The 23,340-nt window shown below is 42.1% G+C and overlaps 1 protein-coding gene across 4 annotated transcripts in view; it reads right to left on the bottom strand.

Moving 5' to 3' along the window:
* tln1 (talin 1) overlaps positions 1 to 23,340 on the bottom strand; it is a 287,368-nt gene that overhangs the window by 136,873 nt on the left and 127,155 nt on the right. For all 4 annotated transcript variants that reach the window (XM_038790731.1, XM_038790732.1, XM_038790733.1 and 1 more), the window contains 11 exons: positions 21,505 to 21,602; positions 20,838 to 20,967; positions 18,800 to 18,952; positions 18,434 to 18,576; positions 16,345 to 16,472; positions 13,661 to 13,721; positions 9,290 to 9,394; positions 8,315 to 8,470; positions 4,681 to 4,782; positions 1,648 to 1,724; positions 630 to 810 (listed from right to left, as the gene is read on the bottom strand). In XM_038790731.1, the coding sequence (XP_038646659.1) occupies positions 630 to 810; positions 1,648 to 1,724; positions 4,681 to 4,782; positions 8,315 to 8,470; positions 9,290 to 9,394; positions 13,661 to 13,721; positions 16,345 to 16,472; positions 18,434 to 18,576; positions 18,800 to 18,952; positions 20,838 to 20,967; positions 21,505 to 21,602 (1,334 nt within the window). The remainder of the gene's footprint in view (positions 1 to 629; positions 811 to 1,647; positions 1,725 to 4,680; positions 4,783 to 8,314; positions 8,471 to 9,289; positions 9,395 to 13,660; positions 13,722 to 16,344; positions 16,473 to 18,433; positions 18,577 to 18,799; positions 18,953 to 20,837; positions 20,968 to 21,504; positions 21,603 to 23,340) is intronic.

Genomic DNA, 23,340 nt, shown 5'->3' with positions numbered 1-23,340 from the left:
ATGGAGTCCGATCCGGCCCTTGGAAAGAGCACCCTACTTAAGCCCATGCCTTCACGCTATTCCCGTAAACCAGTAACCCCACCTAACCTTTTTGACACTCGGGGGCAATTTAGCATGGCCAATCCACCTAACCCACACATCTTTGGACTGTGGGTGGAAACTGGGGCACCCGGAGGAAACCCATGCACACACAGGGAGAAAGTGCAAACTCCACACAGTCACCCAAGGCTGGAATTGATCCCAGGTCCCTGGAGCTGAGGGGCAGCAGTGCTAACCACTGTGCCAACCTAACTGTGGTAATAATTATTTCAACAGATTTTTCTTTGTGAGTCAAGATTATTTAGCATACACAGTTGGCTACTGTTTGAAACAGCAAAAAAAAAACCCATTAAAACAGGGTCAACGTCCAAGTAAAATCAGAAAGCATAAACACCAGGCACATACCAGAGGGAGCAACTATTATACCCTGGAGCAGAATTGGAGGGGGATCCTGTAACACTGACCAGTTTAAATCAGTGTTGCTTTTTTTCAATAGTGGCTGATAAGCACCAATTCTAAAAGGTTTCTATTATGTTTTTTACAAGTTAATCCAAAAACAAATGATCAGTTATTTAAGTATAGTTTCCTACCAGTGGAGGCATATGTCCTCTGTGCATCTGTCCACTAGTCATCTGCTGTTGGGCTGCTGGCATTGTTCCAACCTGATAGTTCCCCTGACCACCAAAACCAGGACGTATAATTGCAGGTAATGCTACAGACCCATGCTCCACTTTGCCAGTTTTATTAAACTGTTGCTGCATGATGGTTGACCTGCAAAATTAACAGTGCACAAAAAATAGTGTCAACTTATCGTACACTAATTACAAGCACACAAAGAAAATCAGAATATTCAAGCTGCTGCTCATTACTAAATCACAGTAGCAGTTCTGATGTTAAATCGTTCGACCAGAAAAGAACATAGGAACATGTTAAGAGCAGCAGGCCATTCGGCCTCCTGCGAGCCCGTTCCACCATTTAATACCTAACAAAGACCTAACAAGCTCAATCAAGTTCCAACTGATCCAACATCTAATTTGTTTCGGGAGAGAAATTTTCACTGTCTTGCCTGGGAAAATGTGCTTTGTCACTTCACTGTTGAATGGCCGAACATTCGTTTTAGGAAGAGGCTTCTCTGCATCAGCCCCATTAAATCCCTTTATTGTTTTAAGCACTTGGATTAGATCATTCCTCAACTTTCTATACATTCCAAATTTATGCAAACTATTCTCATAACTGGACATAAGTGGTTAAATTATCAATGCCTTTTTTTGTACAATGGAACATGCCATTGTTAGAAGAACCATTTCCTCACTTCTTAAGGCACAATTACAAACACCGGGTGGGGGAGGGGAATAAGATACGTAGAAGATGCATGCGCAAACAATGAACAGAAAGAAAATATAATAATCTTTATTGTCACAAGTTGGCTTACACTAACACTGCAATGAAGTTACTGTGAAAAGCCCCTACCAGTTGAGAAAGAATTTGTTTCTATGTTAGAAGAACCTTTCCCAGTTTCATTTATCTGGATTGTGTAATTTACATTAGTCTCAAAAACCCTAAAAAAAAGCAATGAAGTGGTTTGCATGTTTTATTTTTTCCACTTACTTTTTGGGAGACACAGAGTCCTCCAACATTGTGGATTCTTCATCACCCTCCAACCCAAAATGGTCTTTGCTTTTTTTCTGCAAAATAGAAAGTTGATTTATGCGCGCATTGAAAGCCAGGTTCCCCAACATGCTTTTTACTAAACCACTGGCTAACAGGACACACACATTTAAGAACCACCTATTTCGCCTCTTACTTTCCTGCCACTAAAAATCTCAGTCGCGGCAGCCAATTTTTAATCAACATTTGGTCACTTAGAACATAGAACAGAGTGCAGAAGGAGGCCATTCGGCCCATCGAGCCTGCACCGACCCACTTAATCTCTCAATTCGACCCTATCTCCATAGTCCAATAACCCCTCTAAACCTTTTTGGTCACTATGGGCAACTTATCATGGCCAATCCACCTAACCTGCATGTCTCTAGACTGTGGGAGGAAACCGGAGCACCCGGAGGAAACCCACGCAGACACAGGGAGAACGTGCAGACTCCGCACAGACAGTGACCCAAGCCAGGAATCGAACCTGGGACCCTGACGCTGTGAAGACACAGTGCTAATCACTTGTGCTACTGTGCTGCACTTAATGCAGAAACACTCGATAGCATTGAAAATGGGTGACCATAAAGATTAAATCACCTTGGGGAGCTTCTAAACTTGGAAGACATTCCCAGTGGTTATCCAATAGGGGACACATTCACAATTGTATTTTCAGCTCCAGCTTGTATACATCTTTATTAATACAGTCAACAATTCAATGATTGGGCAGCACGGTGGCCTAGTGGTTAGCACAACCGCCTCACGGCGCTGAGGTTCGATCCCGGCTCTGGGTCACTGTCTGTGTGGAGTTTGCACATTCTCCCCGTGTCTGCGTGGGTTTCGCCCCCACAACCCAAAAATGTGCAGAGTAGGTGGATTGGCCATGCTAAATTGCCCCTTAATTGGAAAAAATAATTGGGTAATCTAAATTTAAAAAAAAAACAAAAAACAATTCAATGATTTTCGCCTGCACAGTACTCCACCAGCCCCGTGGTTGTGGCGGCCCCGAGAGTCTGGGGGCAACGGAGGAAACATGTGGGAGCAGATGGAGCATCGGTTTGGTCTCCAATCTGCAATAATCATTGGTTTGCCCCGGGGAGGCTGGATGGAGGGTTTCGGAGATGGCAAAGAGCAGGGATCAAGACAATGGGAGATCTGTTCATAGAGGGGAGCTTTCCCAGCCTGAGGGAATTGGAGGAGAAATTTGAATTGTCGGGAGGGAATGAGTTTAGATACCTGCAGGTGCAGGACTTCCTACGCAGGTAGGTCCCAACCTTCCCACTCCTACCACCAAGGGGGTACAGGACAGGGTAGTTTCCGGAATGTGGGTGGGAGAGAGGAGGGTTTCGGACATCTATAAAGAACTCATGGGGTCAGAGGAAATGCAGACCGAGGAGCTGAAACACAAATGGGAAGAGGAGTTAGGAGGAGAGATAGAGGATGGTCTCTGGGAGGATGCATCGAGTAGAGTCAATGCGTCCATATCATGTGCCAGGCTCAGCCTGATACAATATAAGGTCGTGCACCGGGCTCACATGACAGTGGCCCGGATGAGCAGGTTCTTTGGGATAGAAGACAGGTGTGCAAGGTGTGCGGGAGGACCAGCAAACCATGTTCATATGTTTTGGACATGCCCGAAGCTTGTGGGATTCTCGCAGGGGTTTGCAGATGTCATGTCCAAGGTGTTAAAAACAAGGGTGGCACCGAGTCCAGAGGTGGCGATTTTCGGAGTGTCGGAAGATCCGGGAATCCAGGAGGAGAAAGAGGCAGATGTTCTGGCCTTTGCCTCCCTGGTAGCGCGGAGACCGATACTATTAGCTTGGAGGGTCTCAAAGCCCCCAAAGTCAGAGACCTGGCTCACTGACATGGCTGGCTTTCTCTGTCTGGGGAAAATCAAGTTCGCCCTGAGAGGGTCAATGTCAGGGTTCGTTCGGAGGTGACAGTCGTTCGTCGACTTCTTTAGAGAAAATTAACTGTCAGCCAAGCAAACTTGCGTAAAGAATTCCACTGGCAATATAAAACTGACCACTTTGCACCACATCCTTTCCGTGTTTAGACACAGACACCAACATTCCCATTCATCTCCATTATTTCTTACTTGAGTATGTAAGTGATTTAAAACCACAACTCCATTTATTCTCATTTCCTGTTTTTATTCTATCAATTTTAACCCTGTGCTCATCTGATATTATGATATGAAATAGGAGCAGGTAAGGCTACATGGTCTCTTGAGCCTGCATCACCATTCAATTTAATTGTGGCTGATCTTCTGCTTCAACTGCCCTTTCTTACCCGCTCCCCATCTTCCTCAATTCCCTGAGACGCCAAATACCTGTCTATCTCGGCCTTAAGTAAGCTCGATGATGAAGCACCAGAAACCCCTTTTGACATAGAATTCCAAAGTTTCACTATGTTTTAAGTGAAGGAGTTTCTCGTCAGTCATAAATGATTGGCCCCTAATCCTAAGAACGTGTCGGTATCTACACTCTTCAGCCCCTTCAGATTTGAAATTCCAGGCAGTACAAGCCCAATTTACTCAGCTTCTCATCACAGGGAAACCCCTTCATTAGCATTCTAGTAAACCTACGCTGTATCAACTCGTATAATCACAATTTTAGGAATTATGAGAATAGAAACAGAAATCCTGACCAACTTTGCAGTTTCCAGCTCAGGGGTGCTAAAGACAACTTTATCTTCCTCACCCCCATCGCAAAATTCAGCCTGAAGCACAGGCTGGTGCATAATGACCTTTAAACCTCCTGAAGTTCAAACAGTTCTTTGCCACGTTGCTGCATTATTTGCTTCTGGCAGAATTTCCAGAATTCTCAGAGAAAATCTTGGTGACCACTTTTAATAGCCCCATGGGTGCAGAAATTCCAAAGATTGGCAAACTTTGATTTCCTTACCCATGTCTATAGCATTGGAGATCCTGCGAAAAATGTGAACATGTTTGTAAGCAAAGTGGGTTATAATTGTCAAAGAAATTTACTGGGATACCTTTTTCAAAATGATATCTATGTATCCAGCTATAAGCTGTGCAATCTGTTCTCCTTCAGTTGTCTGAACTGAATAGTAACCATCCTGATAGTCTCCAAAATCCTGCATGGGGAAAAACAGAAAAAAATATAGGACCATAGCATTCAAAACATTCAAATTTAATCTCAATTTATTGCCTTTTAGAAATTCCTCTTGGGGATTTCCTCCTTCAATTTGTAGTTTGGCTTAGTGACTGCGGATTGCCTGAGTCAGAAGTTCATGATTTCAAGCCGTGTTCTAGGACTCAATGACATAATCTACGATGACATGTTAGTGCAGTAAGAGGTGCAGTGCTGTACTTTGGGAGACATCCTCTTTTGGCTGAACTGTTAAACAGTTGGCAAAGAGTCATCCAGACTCATAACTTTAGCTCCCTTCCCTCTCCACAGATGCTGCCAGACCTGCTAAACTAGGGTCTGTCTGCTTGACCACATGGATGAAAATGATCTCAGAATTCTTTTTAAGGGCAGTAGAGAATTCTCACTATGACTTGCCCTTTCGCCATGCCAAAAACAGATGAGTGGGCTATATCTCACCGTTGTCTATGAAGGCTCACCGTGTGGAAGTTGATTGCATTGTAGTCATATAAGCTTCAAAAAGCTCAAGGTGCTTAGAGTTGTCCTAAAACGCAAGATGCTAAATAATCAAAATTATTTTGCTTTATGGTAGCTGTCATTCAATTTCTTAATTTATTGGTACATCTGTTTCCCAAGCATCTGCTTGGATTAGTTTTCTGATGACTATAAGTAGTTGGCTCAATCTCCAATTTTCCACATTTGGCCTTTTCCTTAACTGGCATGACCGCCAAATAAGTCAGGGCGCTTAAAACTGCAATAGGGAATGGAAAAATAATGTTCTTGTTGATCTAAAATTACTGGATAATTTCAACACCATTTAATGTGGTACTTTTAGTTAAACAAGGCATGAATTTGAAAAACTACTTTGAATTATCAGAAACACACAGCACTCCAAAATAACCTAGAATGGTCTTGTCCTTATGGACCTGAGTGAAACTATCTTCCATCATTCTTCTGCATCAACATTTGTTGGTGTGTGGGGGAATGTTCCTTTTGATCTATAGCTCAAGTTACCATGGCAACATTAGGTAGAGTTTGAGGCACTTTTCTTCCCATTTCTGAAGCTGGAAAACAAATATAACTATTTTGTTTTCAGCAATGGGCCCAAAAAAACAGTTTTAAGTTGGCATTCTTTGGCATTTTGACCTAGAGCACTTCATTAAATATTGAATTTGTTTTAACCCCAATTTACAAGACTGGTCATATTATTGCAACAAAAAGAACAAAACCACATCTTGGTCTTTCGATTAGTTGTGAAATTACCCAAGGACATCACAAACAGCATCAGTGTTACTCTGGTAAACATGCTCAGAGACAGCCTTGATGCATGTATTGTCTGGAAAATGTAATCTGAATAAACTAAGATTCAACAGGATGCTAACATATCACTGCAATAGACTGAATTCAAAGAGTTGCAAAATTGCCTTGATTATTGAATTGATGGTGTCTGGATACAATCTGAGCACAAGGCCCAAAGAGCTAAAAATATTACAATTGGAATTTAAAAAATGATGCAATCACAACGGCCATTGCAAACACAGTTTTGTATAAACCATACATCACACAAGTGTTTGTTGAAATAAGCAATTTACTGCTTGGATCAGTTCAAAACATTGTTTTTGCTGTGTCTCTGGGGATTTGATACAAAACTGCAATTACTCGGATGGATCCTCCCAAGAACCTGTAACAAAACATAGGGCGTGTCATGGCCTTCAGCTCGAATCATAAACAGTTCCCCCAAAACTAAGGTTTTACTTTCCAACCTCGAATCCTTCCCTCCACAATGATTCCGGTTTGGCTCAGTTGGCTGGACGGCTGGTTTGTGATGCAGAGCAAGGCCAACAGCATGGGTTCAATTCCCATACTAGCTGAGGTTATTCATGAAGGCCCCGCTTTCTCAACCTTGCCCCCTGGCAAAAAGGGAAAGCAGCCTATGTTGATCTGGGACTTTATGTTCATCATGGTGACTTTATATTTACTTGCAGAACTACTCTGCCATAAGATTTGGAGGCTAATGGGGAAGGGGCCATAACTTTTCAAAATTATTTAAGACCTCGAGTGACAAATCAAATTTCAAGTTGATTTGATGAGGATTAAACTATTTAATTTGACTGCACAAGATAGACCTTCTTAGAATTATAGATTACACCATTCAAGCCTGTGTTGCCTCTTTGAAAGGGTTGCCCAGTTAGTTGCACATCTTTACCCTCTTGTCAAAGCTCTCCCCTTCATGCCTTTATTTAATTTGGGAGTGAAAATTGCTCCTACAGCTGCTCCCACCACAATTCTAGGCAGGAATTCCATTTCATAACTTCTTGCATAATTCTTTCTCCTCCAAGCTCTGGGCCGTTTTTTGCCAATCATCTACCGGTAAATCCTTGCCCTTTAGTTCTCAACCTTTTTGCCAATGGAAACAGCTTCTCCTAATTTACCCTACCCAAGTGCTTGATAATTTTGAACACCTCTATTAAATTGCGTTTTCATCTTCCCTTTCAGCAGAATTATCACAAATTTGCTCGTCTCACCATATAATTGAAGTCCCTCCCATCCCTAGTATCATTCTGGTAAATCTTTGCAGCCTCCCCACGATTCTTGCTAAAGAAACAGTGTTATTATTTATCATAAAATTTACAGTGCAGAAGGAGGCCATTGGGCCCTTTGAGTCTGCACCAGCTCTTGGAAAGAGTACCTGACTTAAGCCCATGCCTCCTCTCTATCCCTGTAATCCAGTAACCCAACCTAACCTTTTGGACACAAAGGGGCAATTTATCATGGCCAATCCACCTAACCTACAGATCTTTGGACTTTGGGAGGAAACCGGTGCACCCGGAGGAAACCCACGATGTAACGGGGAGAAAGTGCAAACTCCACACAGACAGCCACCCGAAGTTGGAATTGAACCTGGGTCCCTGGAGCGGTGAGGCAGCAGTGTTCACCACTGTGCCTCCGTGCCACCCATAATCTACTTTATTTTATCACCTTCAAAGATTTCTGCATATAAACTCATTTATCAAAATCCCAAGCAGACCTGACAACTGTTCAGTTTATTGGAACTAAGTGCAGGATGTTTAAAGCATATAATCAATCCACAATTACAGGGCAATTGGAATCTTCTCTCTGCTGAGCAAAAGAATCATTTATTCTACAAGGATATGTATTGAGGGCCACTTAAGCACCTTCGCAGCAAAACTATCCGTCATACAGACAAAACGCATATCTGACTGAAATTTAAACTAGTCTCTAACTAGCTTGTCCAGTTAAAACTAAAAACTAATTATAAACCCGCTCTGGCACCGAGACATTCCCCAAATTCCCCAAGAAATTACCACATTTGTCTCATTAGTAGAATTCAATTAGTCGGATAAAGACAAACTAGAACAAACTGTAACTTTTCAGCCATCACCATATAGTTAGTTGAGGACAGTGTGTATTAAATGTACATCAATATTTAGGAATGAGCACAGGCTCTAGAGTCTAGAGAGACAGTTTTGCAGGAAACAGTTGCTGTAAAAACATACCAGGGTAAAACTCTTTGGTGACGCTGCCCAGCGTTTGATATTAGTCAGATTCCATTCCTGTATCACTTCTTTTGTTTTCTCATCCACACGCATGACACACTCTTTGGTAATTCCCAGTAAACGAGGTACAAGTTTGTTCTTCCCTTTCATTTTCTCCTACAGAATATTTAATATTTTATATTAAAGAACCAGTAAAAGATGCAAAGGGAACACAATGACAAGGCGAGGAGTTTGAGAATGATCATATTAAAGTATGCTCCAAAATTTGCAAGAAGTTGCTAACCAAAGAAAAATCACAGATACACTTATCAAGTTGACATGTTTTATAGGCGGAGTTAATTGCATTGTAAGAACATCTCTCGATGACCATCAGCAAGTGAACACAAACCAAATACTTTCAGTACTTGGAGGGATGACGGAGGAAAGAACCAGCAAGCAAACTATTTACAACAATAAATCTACAATTTGGCTATTTACAATAAAAAGTCCCAGTGGAACACAATGCACCAATGCCACATATTGATTACATAGGTGTCCAGAGGAGGACATAATATGTAATGATGGCCCTCATTTACCTGAAGAGGGCACATTTTAGGCACAAGGGTTTAAAGGGAAAACTCTTCCACCATGACATGAAGGAGAATAACTACAAGTTAGTGAAGAAAATATTGCCATTCAGAAATGCTGCTCCTACACATTACTGTGGTATAGTACCCAGCAAATCAAGAGTAGAAAGCAATATTCTTTAAGCAGTGCACAAGTCCTTATTCAAAGATATGACTTTCAGTATTAGGACACGGGTGTTATCACTTCAGGCAAAGAGGGAAACTCATCAGAATTACATCGTTGCATCGTTTTGAGATTAACCATAGAATTAAATAAGGCACATCAGCAACACCAAACAATGCAAAAATATCATTGCTCTGTAAAACATTTGTAAAATGGATTACTTCATACTTTACAGCAAACACTTACCTTAACCAAGAAGAAGGACACTCCATATGTCTTTAAGGACCGAGCCATCTTTACATACAACACTTTAGCCTCCATTTCAGTCATGTTAGCACAGTTCTTGTGTGTCTATGAAAAAAATGCATCCTTCAATTTTGTGATTAAATTTGATCACTGACATTTGAATTCAACAAATTGCACTTCAAACACAGCACTCAGATGCAGAAGATGCTGTGAAAGACTTTAAGAATAAGTTGGTAGACACTGAGCAAAATAAATGGAAAATGCAGAGAGTTAGGGGTGGATGTAGGACAACAACTTAGAACAGTAAGAAGTCTTACAACACCAGGTTAAAGTCCAACATGTTTGTTTCAAACACTAGCTTTCGGAGCACTGCTCCTTCCTCAGGTGAATGAATTGGTATGTTCCAAAAACATATATATAGACAAATTCAAAGATGCCAGACAATGCTTAGAATGTCAGCATTTGCAGGTAATTGAGTATTTACAGATCCAGAGATAGGGGCAACCCCAGGTTAAAGAGATGTCAATTGTCTCAAGCCAGGACAGTTGGTAGGATTTTGCAAGCCCAGGCCAGATGGTGGGGGATGAATGTAATGCGAGATGAATCCCAGGTCCCGGTTGAGGCTGTACTCATGTGTGCGGAATTTGGCTCTAAGTTTCTGCTCGGCGATTCTGCCTTGTTGCGCATCCTGAAGGCCGCCTTGGAGAACGCTTACGCGGAGATCAAAGGCTGAATGCCCTTGACTACTGAAGTGTTCCCCGACTGGAAGGGAACATTCCTGCCTGGTGATTGTCGCACAATGTCCGTTCATTCGTTGTCGCAGCGTCTGCATGGTCGCACCAATGTACCACGCTTCGGGACATCCTTTCCTGCAGCGTGTGAGGTAGACAACGTTGGCCGAGTCTCACGAGTATGTACCGCGTACCTGGTGGGTGGTGTTCTCACGTGTAATGGTGGTATCCATGTCGATGATCTGGCACGTCTTGCAGAGATTGCCATGACAGAGTTGTGTGGTGCTGTGGTCGCTGTTCTGAAGGCTGGGTAGTTTGCTGCAAACAATGGTTTGTTTGAGGTTGCGCGGTTGTTTGAAGGTAAGTAGTGGGGGTGTGGGGATGACCTTGGCAAGATGTTCATCTTCATCGATGACGGGTTGAAGGCTGCGAAGAAGATGTCGTAGTTTCTCCGCTCCGTGAAAGTACTGGATGACGAAGGGTAGTCTGTTGGTTGTGTCCTGTGCTTGTCTTCTGAGCAGGTCGGTGCTGTTTTTTGCTGTGGCGCGTTGGAATTGTCGATCGATGAGTCGAGCGCCATATCCCATTCATACGAGGGCACCTTTCAATGTCTGGAGATGTCTGTTACGCTCCTCCTCGTCTGAGCAGATCCTGTGTATACGGAGGGCTTGTCCATAGGGGATGGCTTCTTTAATGTGTTTAGGGTGGAAGCTGGAGAAGTGGAGCATCGTGAGGTTATCCGTGGGCTTGCGGTAAAGCGAAGTGCTGAAGTGACTGTCCTTGATTGAGACGAGTGTTCCGAGAATGCAACTGATTTTGGAGAGTAGTCCATGGTGAGTCTTATGGTGGGATGGAACTTATTGATGTCATCGTGTAGTCGTTTCAGTGATTCTTCGCCGTGGGTCCAAAGGAAAAAAATGTCATCGATGTATCTGGTGTATAATGCCGGTTGAAGGTCCAGAGCGGTGAGGAGGCCTTGTTCAAACTTGTGCATGAAGATGTTGGCGTATTGAGGTGAGAATTTGGTTCTCCTGGCTGTTCCGTGCATCTGGATGATGAACTTGTTGTCGAAGGTGAAGACGTTGTGATCCAGAATGAAGCGGATGAGTTGCAGAATTGCGTCTGGAGATTGGCAGTTGTCAGTGTTGAGGACTGAGGCTGTTGCAGCAATGCCGTTGTCATGGGGGATGCTGGTGTAGAGTGCCGAGACGTCCATTGTGACGAGGAATGTTCCTAGTTTAACTGGTCCATGGGTGCTGAGTTTCTGTAGGAAGTCAGTCGTGTCGCGACAGAAGCGTATCTTGTACGATGGGTTTCAAAATGCCCTCGATGTAGCCAGAGAGGTTCTCACAGGGTCCCATTGCCTGAAACGATAGAACAGCCTGGTGTGTTGGCCTTGTGTATTTTCGGGAGACAATAGAGATCGCCAATGTGGGGAGTACGTGGGATGAGAGCACGTAGGGTGCTCTGAAGGTCTGGATCCCATGTCTTGATCAGTCTGTTGAGTTGGCGGATGTGTGCCTTGGTCGGATCTGCGGGTAACTGTCTGTAGTGTTCCTGGTTGTTGAGTTGTCGGTATACATCTTTGCAGTAGTCCGTTCTATTCAGTATGACGGTGGCCCTCCTTTGTCTGCTGGTTTGATGACGATGTTGCGGTTGGCCTTGAGAGCGTGGATGGCGTTGCGTTGTGCTTGGGTGACGTTCGGGGTTGTCTTGTGAATGCGACTGATGAATCTGGCATTGACGCGACTCCTGATGGCTTGAGAATACATGTTGAGTCTAGGGCAGCGGCCTTCTGGAGGGGTCCAATTCGACTGTTTCCTCTTCGGTTGCCGCACCGCAGAACTCTCGGTCTGCTATTCCGGTTCATTGGTAGTTTCCTTGGGTTCGCTGTCGGCCTCTTGGGGTCTGTGGAAGAATTCCCGGAGCCTCATTTGCCTGATGAATTCCTCCGTGTCTGCCGCGAGACAAATGGGGTCCATTTTGGTGGTGGTGCAGAAATTGAGACCTCTGCTGAGGACTTCGATTTCGTCTAGTTGAAGCGTGTAGTCCGACAAGTTGACAAGCTTCCTGTTCTTGGTGTGCATATAGGTGGCGTAGTATCGTTGTCTCAAAGTGGAGAGGATCTCCAGGAAAATCGCACGTATAGACACGGACATTAAGTTTCGACAAAGATGCAAGAAAGCAGACAAGATCCCAAAAGGGCTACAGATCACAAACCCACTCAAGTCGACCTACAAACAGACTACGCTGAGAGACTCTACCATCACACCTCTCTCACACTCAACCACCTCGTACGCCTGCTCTACAGCAGACGACGCAATCTGGAAACCAAGATAGAGGCCATATTCTCAACTTGCGCTCAGACCAGCTGCGAATCACCGCCAAACAGATGAGACAACGATACTATGCCATCTATATGCACAACAAGAACAGGAAGCTTGAAAAACTCGGCATCACCACCAGCAGCAACCAAGCCTCCCCCGGTACCATAGTAGAAAACAATACAGGGAAATCTATTGTCAACTTGAAGGAGAGGAGATGGGAAGGAGTTGCTGAGGCTACTTTTTCATCCACCCCACCCCAAATGCAGCTTTTTCTGTTTCTTGACTCATGCATGCAGAAAGATTGAAATAAAGCAAGGAAAAATGGAGAAAATCGGAATGAGACACAAAATGAGCGAAGACAGAAGTAGCAACACAACAACAGCAGAGCTAGATATCACAGGAACCATACTATCTGCATTACCATAAACAAAAAGACTGGGTATTGGTTATTCATAAATAATTTAAATACATCTTAATATATACACACATAGACAGAGGCACAGAATTTCTACTTCCTTCTCTCCCCTATCTGGCTGCTTGCTGCAAGTCAGAACAAATGGCATTTCCACTGTACGTCTTCCATAGTGCTGTCAGTTCTCTGTGCCTCTCCTCTTTCTTATTGTGCCTCGTGCTCTTTCCTTAGACCATGTTGAGGCCTGGTGCCAAAGGTTGCTGGCCCACAGTTTAGGACTGGGAACTGGAAAAGAGTGAGACCAGTTTGATCTGGAGAGGAGGCCGATGTGAGGTTGCAGAACAAGTGAAGGGAGCTGCACAGGTACGGATGGAGTAGAGGATTATTTATGGTGGGAATCAAAAGTAGGAACTGAAAGCATGGGGGCTAACATTCAATGAAGCACTGACAACTTGTGGCGGTGGGGGAGGTAATGACGCAGCTGCAAGTGGATCTTTGGGTGTAAGATTGTGACTAGGAAAATATGTCAGAGTTGAACAAAAGACATGGGACACAAGACTTTATCCTGGCCTATTCACCCACCATCTGCATGTCCTTGGTGGCATCTATCAATCACTCCACAATGCCTGAACGAAAAGATGCAATTTATACTCCATTTTGAGGTCATACATTATATGTCCTTCAATATTTTTGATCCTATATTAGTCATATTGTAAAGTTATTATCTCTTCATATCTATAAAAACTGGGCAATCAACATATTTACCCAATTAAATTAGCTTCCCAAGAATGAGAACCTTCCTAGGGTCACAGTCTTCTGCTTTAACGGTTTGTGGGGAAAGAAAGCTGGTATTTTAACACTTGAAACAAAAGTACAAATATTCCTATTTTGTAACACGTACCATGAATATTTTCTTCTCTCCTTTTTGTTTGATGTACTCTTTGGGCAGAAATTCTTTTAAGCTATAAAGATAAACAAAGTCAGCATTAAATCTAATAATCACAAACGGCTAGTATAGAGATACAGCAAGTAATTAGGAAATAGAACGTTATTGTTTATTGTGAGGGGAATTGATTACACAAGTAGGGAGGTTATGCTTTAGTTGTACAGAGCATTGGAGTATTGTGGTGGTCTTATTTCAGGATGTAAATACATTAGAAGCAGTTCAGTGAAGTTAACCAGACTAATACCAGGAATGGATGGGTTGTTTTAGGAGGAAACGATGAAGAGGTTAGGTTTGTTTCCACTGGAGTCTAGAAGAGCAAGAGGCGACTTGGTCAAAATCTTTAAGATCCGGAGGGGTCTTGATAGGGTGGGTATTTCCGCTTGACGCAGAATCATGGACTAGGGGTCACTGTTTAAAATAAGGGGAGGCTCATTTAAGATGGAGATGAGGAAAAATGCTTGTGCTCCGAGGGTCTGGAACTCTTTCTCGAAAGGTGGTGGAAACAGAACCTTGCAATATTTTTAAGGCAGAGCTAGATTAGATTCTTGATAAGCAAGGGGGTGAAAGGTTACCAGGGGTCGCAGGAATGTGGGGTTGAGGTTACAATCCAATTAACCACAATATTATTGAATGGCGGGGCAGGCTTGAGGGGCCAAATAGCCGACTTCTGCTCCTAATTTGTATGCACATACTGAAAAATGCTCCGAAAAGATTCTCACTCACCACTACAATCTTAAAAACATTCTCCTGAATCTTTGAGGAATTTTAAAAAAAGTTTAAAAAAATTAATTTATAGGATGTGGGTGTCGCTGGTTAGGCCAACATTTATTGCCCATCCCTAGTTGCCCTTCAGAAGGTGGTGGTGAGCTGCCTTCTTGAACCACTGCAGTCCCTGAAGTGTAGATACACTCACTGTGCTGTTCGGGAGGGAGTTCCAGGATTTTAACCAAGCCACAGTGAAGGAATGGCAGTGTGGCAAAAATGTCCAAGCCTGGATATTGTCCAGGTCTTGCTGGATTTGGACATGGACTGTTTTTTCAGTATCTGAGGAGTTGTGAATGGCACTGAGCATTGTGCAGTCATCTGCGGACATCCTCACTTCTGACATTAAGATGGCAGGGTGGTTATTGATGATCCCCTTTAGCAATCATCTTCAGATTGCCACTCCACTCCCACTTTTCTGCGCCACGCCAGAGGTCCACATTTCTGGCTGGCATTTCCAATCCCAGCTTCTCCAGAAATACACTGTACCTGAAATGGAACTGCTGTCCTGGGTCGTCAGGGTAAGACAAGCTGCACCCCACCTTTACGGAACTAGCTGCTGCATTCTGGTAAGTAAAAAGTTTAACTAGCCCAAAGTTTCTTTAAAAAGCTATGGTGAGAAGATAGGTCAGTAAAATGATAGGGTGGAGTGGGTAGAAGTCCTGGATGTCCCTTACTAACTGCACTGTTGGTGTATCAACATGGGCTGCAATAGTTCAAGGCAGTGGCTCAGCACCAGATTCTCAAGGGCAATTAGGGAGAGGCAATAAATGCATTGCATGAATGAAAACATTTTTAAAAATTACTGTGAATTTACAGCTGAGGTATGCCCAAAATCAAAGCTGGACAGTTAATCTAGTCACAGGTTAAACCACCCCCCCCCCCCCCCCCCCCCCCCCCCCAGTACAAATCAAGGTGGCAATGTCACCATTTCCAGCTAACAATCGAATGTGAATGTTTAACTACACCCAGGATAATTTGTCAGGTGCTCTAGCACAATGCAATAACAGCTTGGAAGATGCAGAACAGCTTTTTCAACAATAAATACAAGCTCTTCAATTAATCTCCAATCTTCAAATATTGGAATCACCTCTTGTGCTATATTTCCAAATTTGATGACTTTGAAATAAAAAAAAAACAGGAGAATGTGCCTGATGTGAACAACAAATCTCTCAGTATGTCAGACCAAAACAATGAGCCCAGTATAAATAAAAAGGCCCAAAATAAACTGATGCACTGTGAATATTATTTTGCCACAGAGGTTTGATACAACCTACAGTTCTAATTTGCTTTTTTAATAATTCCATAAATAATCTGGAAATATGATCCATGTTGGAGGTAAGGATAATTAATTACTATAGCATATGGACCAATGGACATATAAATGCACTCTGTTACCACCACCAAGCCAATATTTGACCACAGGACGCAAGTGGTAGAAGCATTTTTCTGCTCAATTTTCTCTCCTGAAATTAGTGACTTATGGGGTGGGTATAGATTTTATAGGTACCAGGAAATCACCCAAGCAATCATTCCTGACAAAACCTGTTTGTGGGCAAAATCACAGTGGTAGAAATTTAAAAGTGAGGAAATAAAGTGAGCACTACTAATCTTACAGGAAGAATGGTGAAAGAAGTCACAAGTGAATATCGGAATATGCAGAAACATAATAAAAGGAAGAGGAGAAGCAAAGAGTGACCACGAGTAAATATGGTAAAAGATAGATGTGAGCTGCTGATGAAATTAAGTGGCAAGTGTGAGTGTTCTAATATTCTGCTGTACAATCAGAAAACTAATGTTATTCTACAATTCAATACTGCTACTTGTTTTGATCTAACTATAGTTAAATTCATCTTTGACAAAGCGGATCTACTTACTCTAAAATGCCAGGTTTATGCTTCTGCTCATTGTGTGGTCCAAACTGGATCTGACATTGGTATCCTGCAAAGTCACAGGCTTTGTCGAAGGATACTGGATGTGAACCATTCAAAATGTCATCTCTAGCCTGATGCAGAAGCACAGGGAGAAAATAAATATTCAGTTAAAATCTGCCCGATCAGCACTTCAGCATTGGTAGCCAACTCCAAATTAGAGTAGAATTTTCAATATCAGTTCACAAGATTTTTTAAAATGAAGTTTCACTTTTAATATTTATGATTTTGTACCAAATTTACAGGACAGAGATAGTTGTGCTACACCTGATCCTCCACCTGCCCTTCATCTAACCTCAGCAACATAACCGTCTATTCCTTTCTCCTTTGTGTTTATCTCACTTCCCCTGAGATGTAACTATGCTATTCACCAGTCAATTTATGTGGTAGCAAGTTCACATTTTGACTAAGTTGTTTCTCTTGAATTTCATTATTCAATTTATGAGTGAATAGCTTATATTTATGCCCCTGAGTTCTGGACTCTAAAAGATCTGCTCCATGTCTACCCTTTAATTATTTATATCCTTATAGAAGACTTTTCAATTTCCTTTTGACAGCTGCCAGTCTCTTTCCCTACTCTCTGCCTCTTTGAAATTAATTTCCACTTCCTTGTACTTTCAGACTGTCATACGCCTCCTTTTTCTGATTTACCTGAGTTTCCATCTCTTTTGTCATCCAGGGAACTCTTTAGCTCTCCCCTTGGGGGAATATAACTTATATATATTTTTTAAAATTTAGAGTACCCAATTAATTTTTTCCCGATTGAGGGGCAATTTAGCGTGGCCAATCCACCTAGCCTGCACATCTTTGGGTTGTGGGGGTGAAACCCACACAAACACAGGGAAAATGTGCAAACTCCACACGGACAGTGACCCAGACCCGGGATCGAAACTGGGACCTCGATGCCGTGAGGCAGCAGTGCTAACCACTGTGCCGCTGTGCTGCCCATGGGAAGGTAACTTGACAGTACCCTAACCATCTCCTTTTCAAAAGCATCCCATTGTCCCGTCACTGCTTTTCCTACCACTCTTTCATTCCAATTTTCTCAGGGCAAATTTGTTCTCACCCGATAAAAATTGGACCACCTCCGATTTCGCATTTTTACTCGAGGTGCGCTATAAAGTCCAACACAAATTTTACATGGTTTCCTTGCTTTAGAATTCTCGCTCTCTGGAAATGTATTCTAGCTCTTTATTTGTGATTTAACGGCTTTGTTAACCTATATTGCTATCTTTAAGGATTTGTGGATATGTACCATAAGATCCCTATGGTCTGTCCCCCACTTGGGACTCTTATTTACCAAGCGATAACTATCCTCTTATTCCTTCTAGCACAACGCACCATCTCTCACTTACCTATAAATTGAAATTCATTTACCATTCATAAACCCATTCAGCAAGTTTAACATCTCGCATTTTTTCATAATCTACCTGTGTATTAATTACACACTCCAGTTTGATGCTGCCTACAAAATTTGATATAATTATTCATATAGAAATTGTCAACAGTAGTCCCAGCAATAATCCTCATGGAAAACCAGTTCCCATCTTTTCCCAGCCGGAGTTAAATAATTTTAACCCACACTCTTTTATTGTGTTCTCTAGCCAGTTTGCCATGCAATCTCCTCCCTATCTCGTGAATGCACTTGCTTGGACTTTAATAGACTAGAAGACAACTTACTAATGGCATTTTGCAAGTCCATTTATATTATGTCCATTGTATTACCATTGTCCAACCTGTTACTTCAAGTGCCATATAATCACAAAGCAGATTTTTAAGTGTATAGTAGTTCAGACAATTTATTTGGAGGGAAGAGGGAGAAAATATGATCTGGATCAAAAGTGTTTCAAAAATGATCTTAATACTGAACTGTAAAATGAACAAAGTACAAATCAAGGAATTGTTTTGATATAACGGTACAGGCTACTGATGTCACAATCTGAAACCACTTTTGGGTGGTACTCATTAAATAGGAACATTTAATTGTGATGAAAAAAAATAAATGCGCTGTTTAATCTTCTAGAAAACTACAAACCTGGACATAGAGTAAGTTTAATTGCACTGGATCTCTCGAATCAACATTTTGATCTGAATAGAAGAACTTTCTTCTGAGAAGTAAGGTTTCATTTTCATCAACGCCCTGTTCACGAAGTGTCCTCCCATGGTCTAACCAGTTCACTGGAGGAGACAAACATGTTAGTGTCAAGATCTCAAAAATTGACTGTTTGTTAAATACATAGCCAAAAGCATGGTTCCATAACCAAACTGAATTTTGAAAACGTACAGATTTTCTTAAGCCAAAACATATATTTTGAACAGCCCATATGGTATTAGAACTTCTTGCAAATATTTTGAAAGACTATTATGGTGCAGTTCACCAATTAAAAAAAATGTCACTCACAATCATCATCCGTATGAAGTTTTTGCTTGAGTTTTTCCATTTTCTTATCATCTCTCAGTAAAGTTTTGTCTTTTTTCAGTGTCCCTGTCATTTCTTCTTTCTTTTCTTCAACAATTTCGTGTACAAGCGAATATTCATCATGATTTGTGATTCCTTTTGAAAAAAAAGTGAAATATTGTGTTACTTGTAATCTGCAATACTAAACAAAATAAGGATATCACCCAACACTAACCACAGCATAATCAGGTGGCCATATCCCCATTAAAAACAAGAGATCACCAGGTCTCCACAAAATCCAATTGACTTTTCAAGTAACATCTTTGTTTCCGTAATAGAATTATTTTGTGCTGTGCTACACCTCATTTACGATAATTTGCTTCAGACCTACTGGAAGCCAATATTGAGACCGCAAACTGGGGCAGTTAACCATAGAAGATATTGAATTCTATAATTTTGTTCCAATACAAGATCACGTACTGTTATACCAACCACAGGAATGTCATAATGAAGAGGGGGGGGGGGGGGGGGGGGTGAAGCCAAATATAAAATTACAAACCAAACGTGGCTATGTAATATCATATTAAATACAGCACTAATTAACAGATTAGGTATAAATCTGAGTTGAAGTTGAGTGTTTGCCATTCTTAGTGGCAGGACCCAGCTCACACTTTTACCGGTCTTTACAGAAGCAATCAGGCTGTAGGAATAGCAGAGCTCACTTCAGTAGAAGCAGCAATGCTGGTCTGGATACCTACAAAATGAAAACCGCATATTTAAGTTTGCCTCCAATTTTACTTTCAAATAATGCTGGAAAATGTTTTAGTATTTCACTAATTAAAAAACAAAGAAACTGAACTCACTGGTGACTTCTCCCAATTATAAAATAGTTTGCAACATTAGTTATATGATGAAATAAAACCAGAAAATGCTGGAAAAACTCAGCAGATCCAGCAGCATCTGTGGAGCGAGGAACAGAGTTAAAGCCTGTAAAGTCTGTACATCCATATGCTCTGAAGAGTCAATTTTCCCTTCAGCAAGGACCAGAACATGTGCAAATACACATGAAGACTCTGAAAAGGAGTCACATTGGACTCGAAACATGAACTCTATTTTCTTGCTCCACAGATGCTGCCAGGCTTGCTGGGCTTTTCCAGAATTTGTTTTTTGTTACGTATTCAGTATCGCATTTCAGTTGCTCCTCAGAAAGAGGGGTATACACTGAGCACATCCTCACCTTTCAGCATTCCTTTGCCATATAGGTAAACCAAGTATTGCCCCCATAGGACACCCAAAGGAAGAGCATATGGAGTATTAAAATGCAAATAAACAGAAATACAACAGATGGATGAGGAAGGAAGCAGTGGCTTAGTGGTATTGGCACTGGACTAGTAAAGAGTGACCCATGGCAATGCTCCGAGTACTAGGGTTCAAATCCCACCATGGTAGATGGTGAAGTTTGATTTCAATAAAAACCTGGAATTAAAAAAGTCTAACGATGACCGTGAAACCATCGCAGATTGTCACAAAGTCCATCTGGGCTAATGTCCTTTCTCTCCTTTCGGAAAGGAAATTTGCCATCCTTACATGATCTGGCTAGCACGTCACTTCAGATCCACAGCAATGTGGCTGACTCTTAAAATTTCCTCTCAAAGTCCTGGCAAACCACTCAGTTGAAGGGCAATTAGTGATGGGCAATAAATGCTGGCCCAGACAGCACGGAACACATCCCTGGAATTAATCTTTAAAAAAGACCACTATGACAGTGGTCACATAGCATCAAGGAATAAATTTATTAGGCTTTGCCGATAGTGGTTGGGTTTAATTTGGTTTAGGTTAATCATTGGCTGGTTCACAAAAGGGCAGTAATATTGCTTGTATGAAGTTTACGGCAGAACACAAGAGGTCTCTTGCCATGCAGGGTCTTGAAAGCCATAGGGTTAAGTATTTTAAAACTTTAGGGCAACAAGTGGGGGGGAGCCAGCATAGGAGGGTCAGGCAAAGCAAAGTGTAAGGTTATATAATGGGCTTTACGTCTCACCGATTCTGGCACAGATGGTCATCAGCATGTCGCTCACTATTTTTGAGTCATCCACCATAACAGTTTTGATACTTCCATCCAACATTCTGATCTTCAGAGGTCTCTGCTTTCTCTTGTAATCCAGAGTGTCCTAGTATTTAAACAAAATGAGAAGTGATTTGTAACTCGGCACAGAGATCTGATTCCACCCCACCTGTGACTAATTAGAGCAATATTTCCGATATTTTGTTTCGTTCAGAAATTCTTCAAAAGACTAAACATTGTGACTGTACACTGAAGCTGAAACAATCTGCAAGGCAAATGGTACGGAGAAAATTATTCATGCTTCAACTGTGTCCATGGAGAGATCAGGTGCTGTTGGAATTGTAAAAAGCCTGTCACTCATGGCTGCTTGAATACGAAGCAACACTGACAATTGAACAGAATTTAAAACCTTCCGCTCTTATCATCTGCCTCATTTCTACCAAACAATTTACAAAATGTGATACTTCCAAAGTGATTGAGACAAAGTAGCAAAAGGCCAGATGAAAACGATTCCATCAAGTAAAAAAATTACAACTTTTGTTAATCACGTAGGAATCTAAAATTAAGCAGTTGATTTACAGTACATCAAAAGAAAGAAAATGGATAACAGGATATTATAAAAACAGCAAAACAGTAAACTTACCCCATTCCTCAACATATAGTAGTCCAAGGCTTTGCCAGACTCTAACCAGATCCCTTTCTTTGGGTCCTCATCAGACAGAAATAACCCATAATCATTGGCTGCGAGACAAAGAAAAATTATGTTTCACAAAATATTTCAATGACCTCTGCCACCTAGAAGGACAAGAGCATCAGATACATGGGAACATCAGCAACTGCAAGTTCCCCTCCAAACTACACACCATCGTAACTTGGAGCTATGTCACTCTTCCTTCACTGTCATTGTGTCAAAATCCTGGAACTCCCTCCCTAACAGCACTGTAAGTGTACCTACACTACGTGGACTGGAGTGCTTCAAGGAGGTGGCTCACCACTACCTTCTCAAGTGCGATGAAGGATAGGCAGGAAAGATTGGCCTAGCCAGCAACAGCCACATAGAATCATAGAATCCCTACAGTGCAGAAGGAAGCCATTCGGCCCATCGAGTCTGCACCAACCCTCCAAAAGAGCAGACTGTCTAGGCCCGCACACCTGCCCTATCCCCGTAACCCAACCTAATCTTTGGATCCTAAGGTGCAATTTAGTATGGCCAATCCAACTAATCTACACATTTTTGGGCTGTGGAAGGAATTCGGCACACTTGGAGGAAACCCATCCCATGAATAAAATGGGAACTTAATTTTCTGAACTTTAGGCTAATCAACTACCTTGCACCAAATACAGGTCATAACAGCATTATGGTTATCTTACCGGATAGGCAAACCAAAGGTCAAGACTAATAATTTGGAGAAATAAATTCAAAACCCACCATGCCATTCATGAATTTGACTGCAGTTAACTTAATAAATCTGGAATAAATAGAATCCTAGAATAAAATCTACAGTGGCGAAGGAGGTCATTCAGCCCATCAAGCCTGCATCAGCCCTTGGAAAGAGCATCCTACTTAAGCCCACGCCTCCACCCTATCCCCGTAACCCAGTAGCCAACGTAACCTTTTGGGCTCTCAGGGGCAATTTAGCAGAAGTGGGAACATGAAGCCAATGGATTGTTGTAAAAATCCAACTGTTGAATACTGACGCAAAGCTATTAGCTAAGGTGCTGGCAACCCGTTTGGAGGGGTGCCTGCCGGGGGTAATTTCTGAGGATTAGACGGGTTTTGTTAAGGGCCGGTAGTTGTCAGGCAACATTAGGAGACGTTTAAATGTGGTGCTGTTGCCCTCATTGTGGGTCTATTCAGAGGTAATCATCTCCATGGACACAGAAAAAGCATTTGACTGGGTGGAGTGGAGGAACTTTGAGGTATTGGGGCAGTTTGACTTTGACCCTAAATTAATTTTGTGAGTTAAGCTTTTGTACAAGACAGGCTGCAAACATCCATACCAATGCAGAGAGTTCAGGGTATTTTCGGTTATATAAGGGTACTGGGCAGGGATGTCCTCTTTCCCCATTACTGTTTGCTTTGATGATTGAGCCATGGCCATTGCACTTAAGTCATTGGCTGGGTGGAAGGGTGTAGAGAGGAGAGATAGGGAGCATAGCACTTTCCTGTATGCGGACGATTTATTGCTATATATCATGGACCTCTCTCTAATGTAGGGAAGAAAATGAAGGTGCTTAGAAAGTTTGGTTCCTCCTCAGGATATAGATTGAATGTGGGCGAGAGTGAGGTTTTTCCAGTGAACCCTCCAAGGAAGGGAACTGATCTGGAGAGGCTACCGTTTCAGCTGGCCAGGACTAGTTTTAGGTATTCAGGAACACAGGTGGTTCGTCTTGTTACACAAGTTGTACGTGGCCACTCTGGTAGAGGGGTAAAGGTGGACTTGAAGAGATGGGATGCCCTCCCACTGTCAATGGCTGG

Source organism: Scyliorhinus canicula, chromosome 3, assembly GCF_902713615.1.
Source record: "Scyliorhinus canicula chromosome 3, sScyCan1.1, whole genome shotgun sequence".
Classification (NCBI taxonomy): Eukaryota; Metazoa; Chordata; class Chondrichthyes; order Carcharhiniformes; family Scyliorhinidae; genus Scyliorhinus; species Scyliorhinus canicula.
Note: the sequence above shows the minus strand (reverse complement) of the source record. Positions and strands in the feature narration are given on the sequence as shown.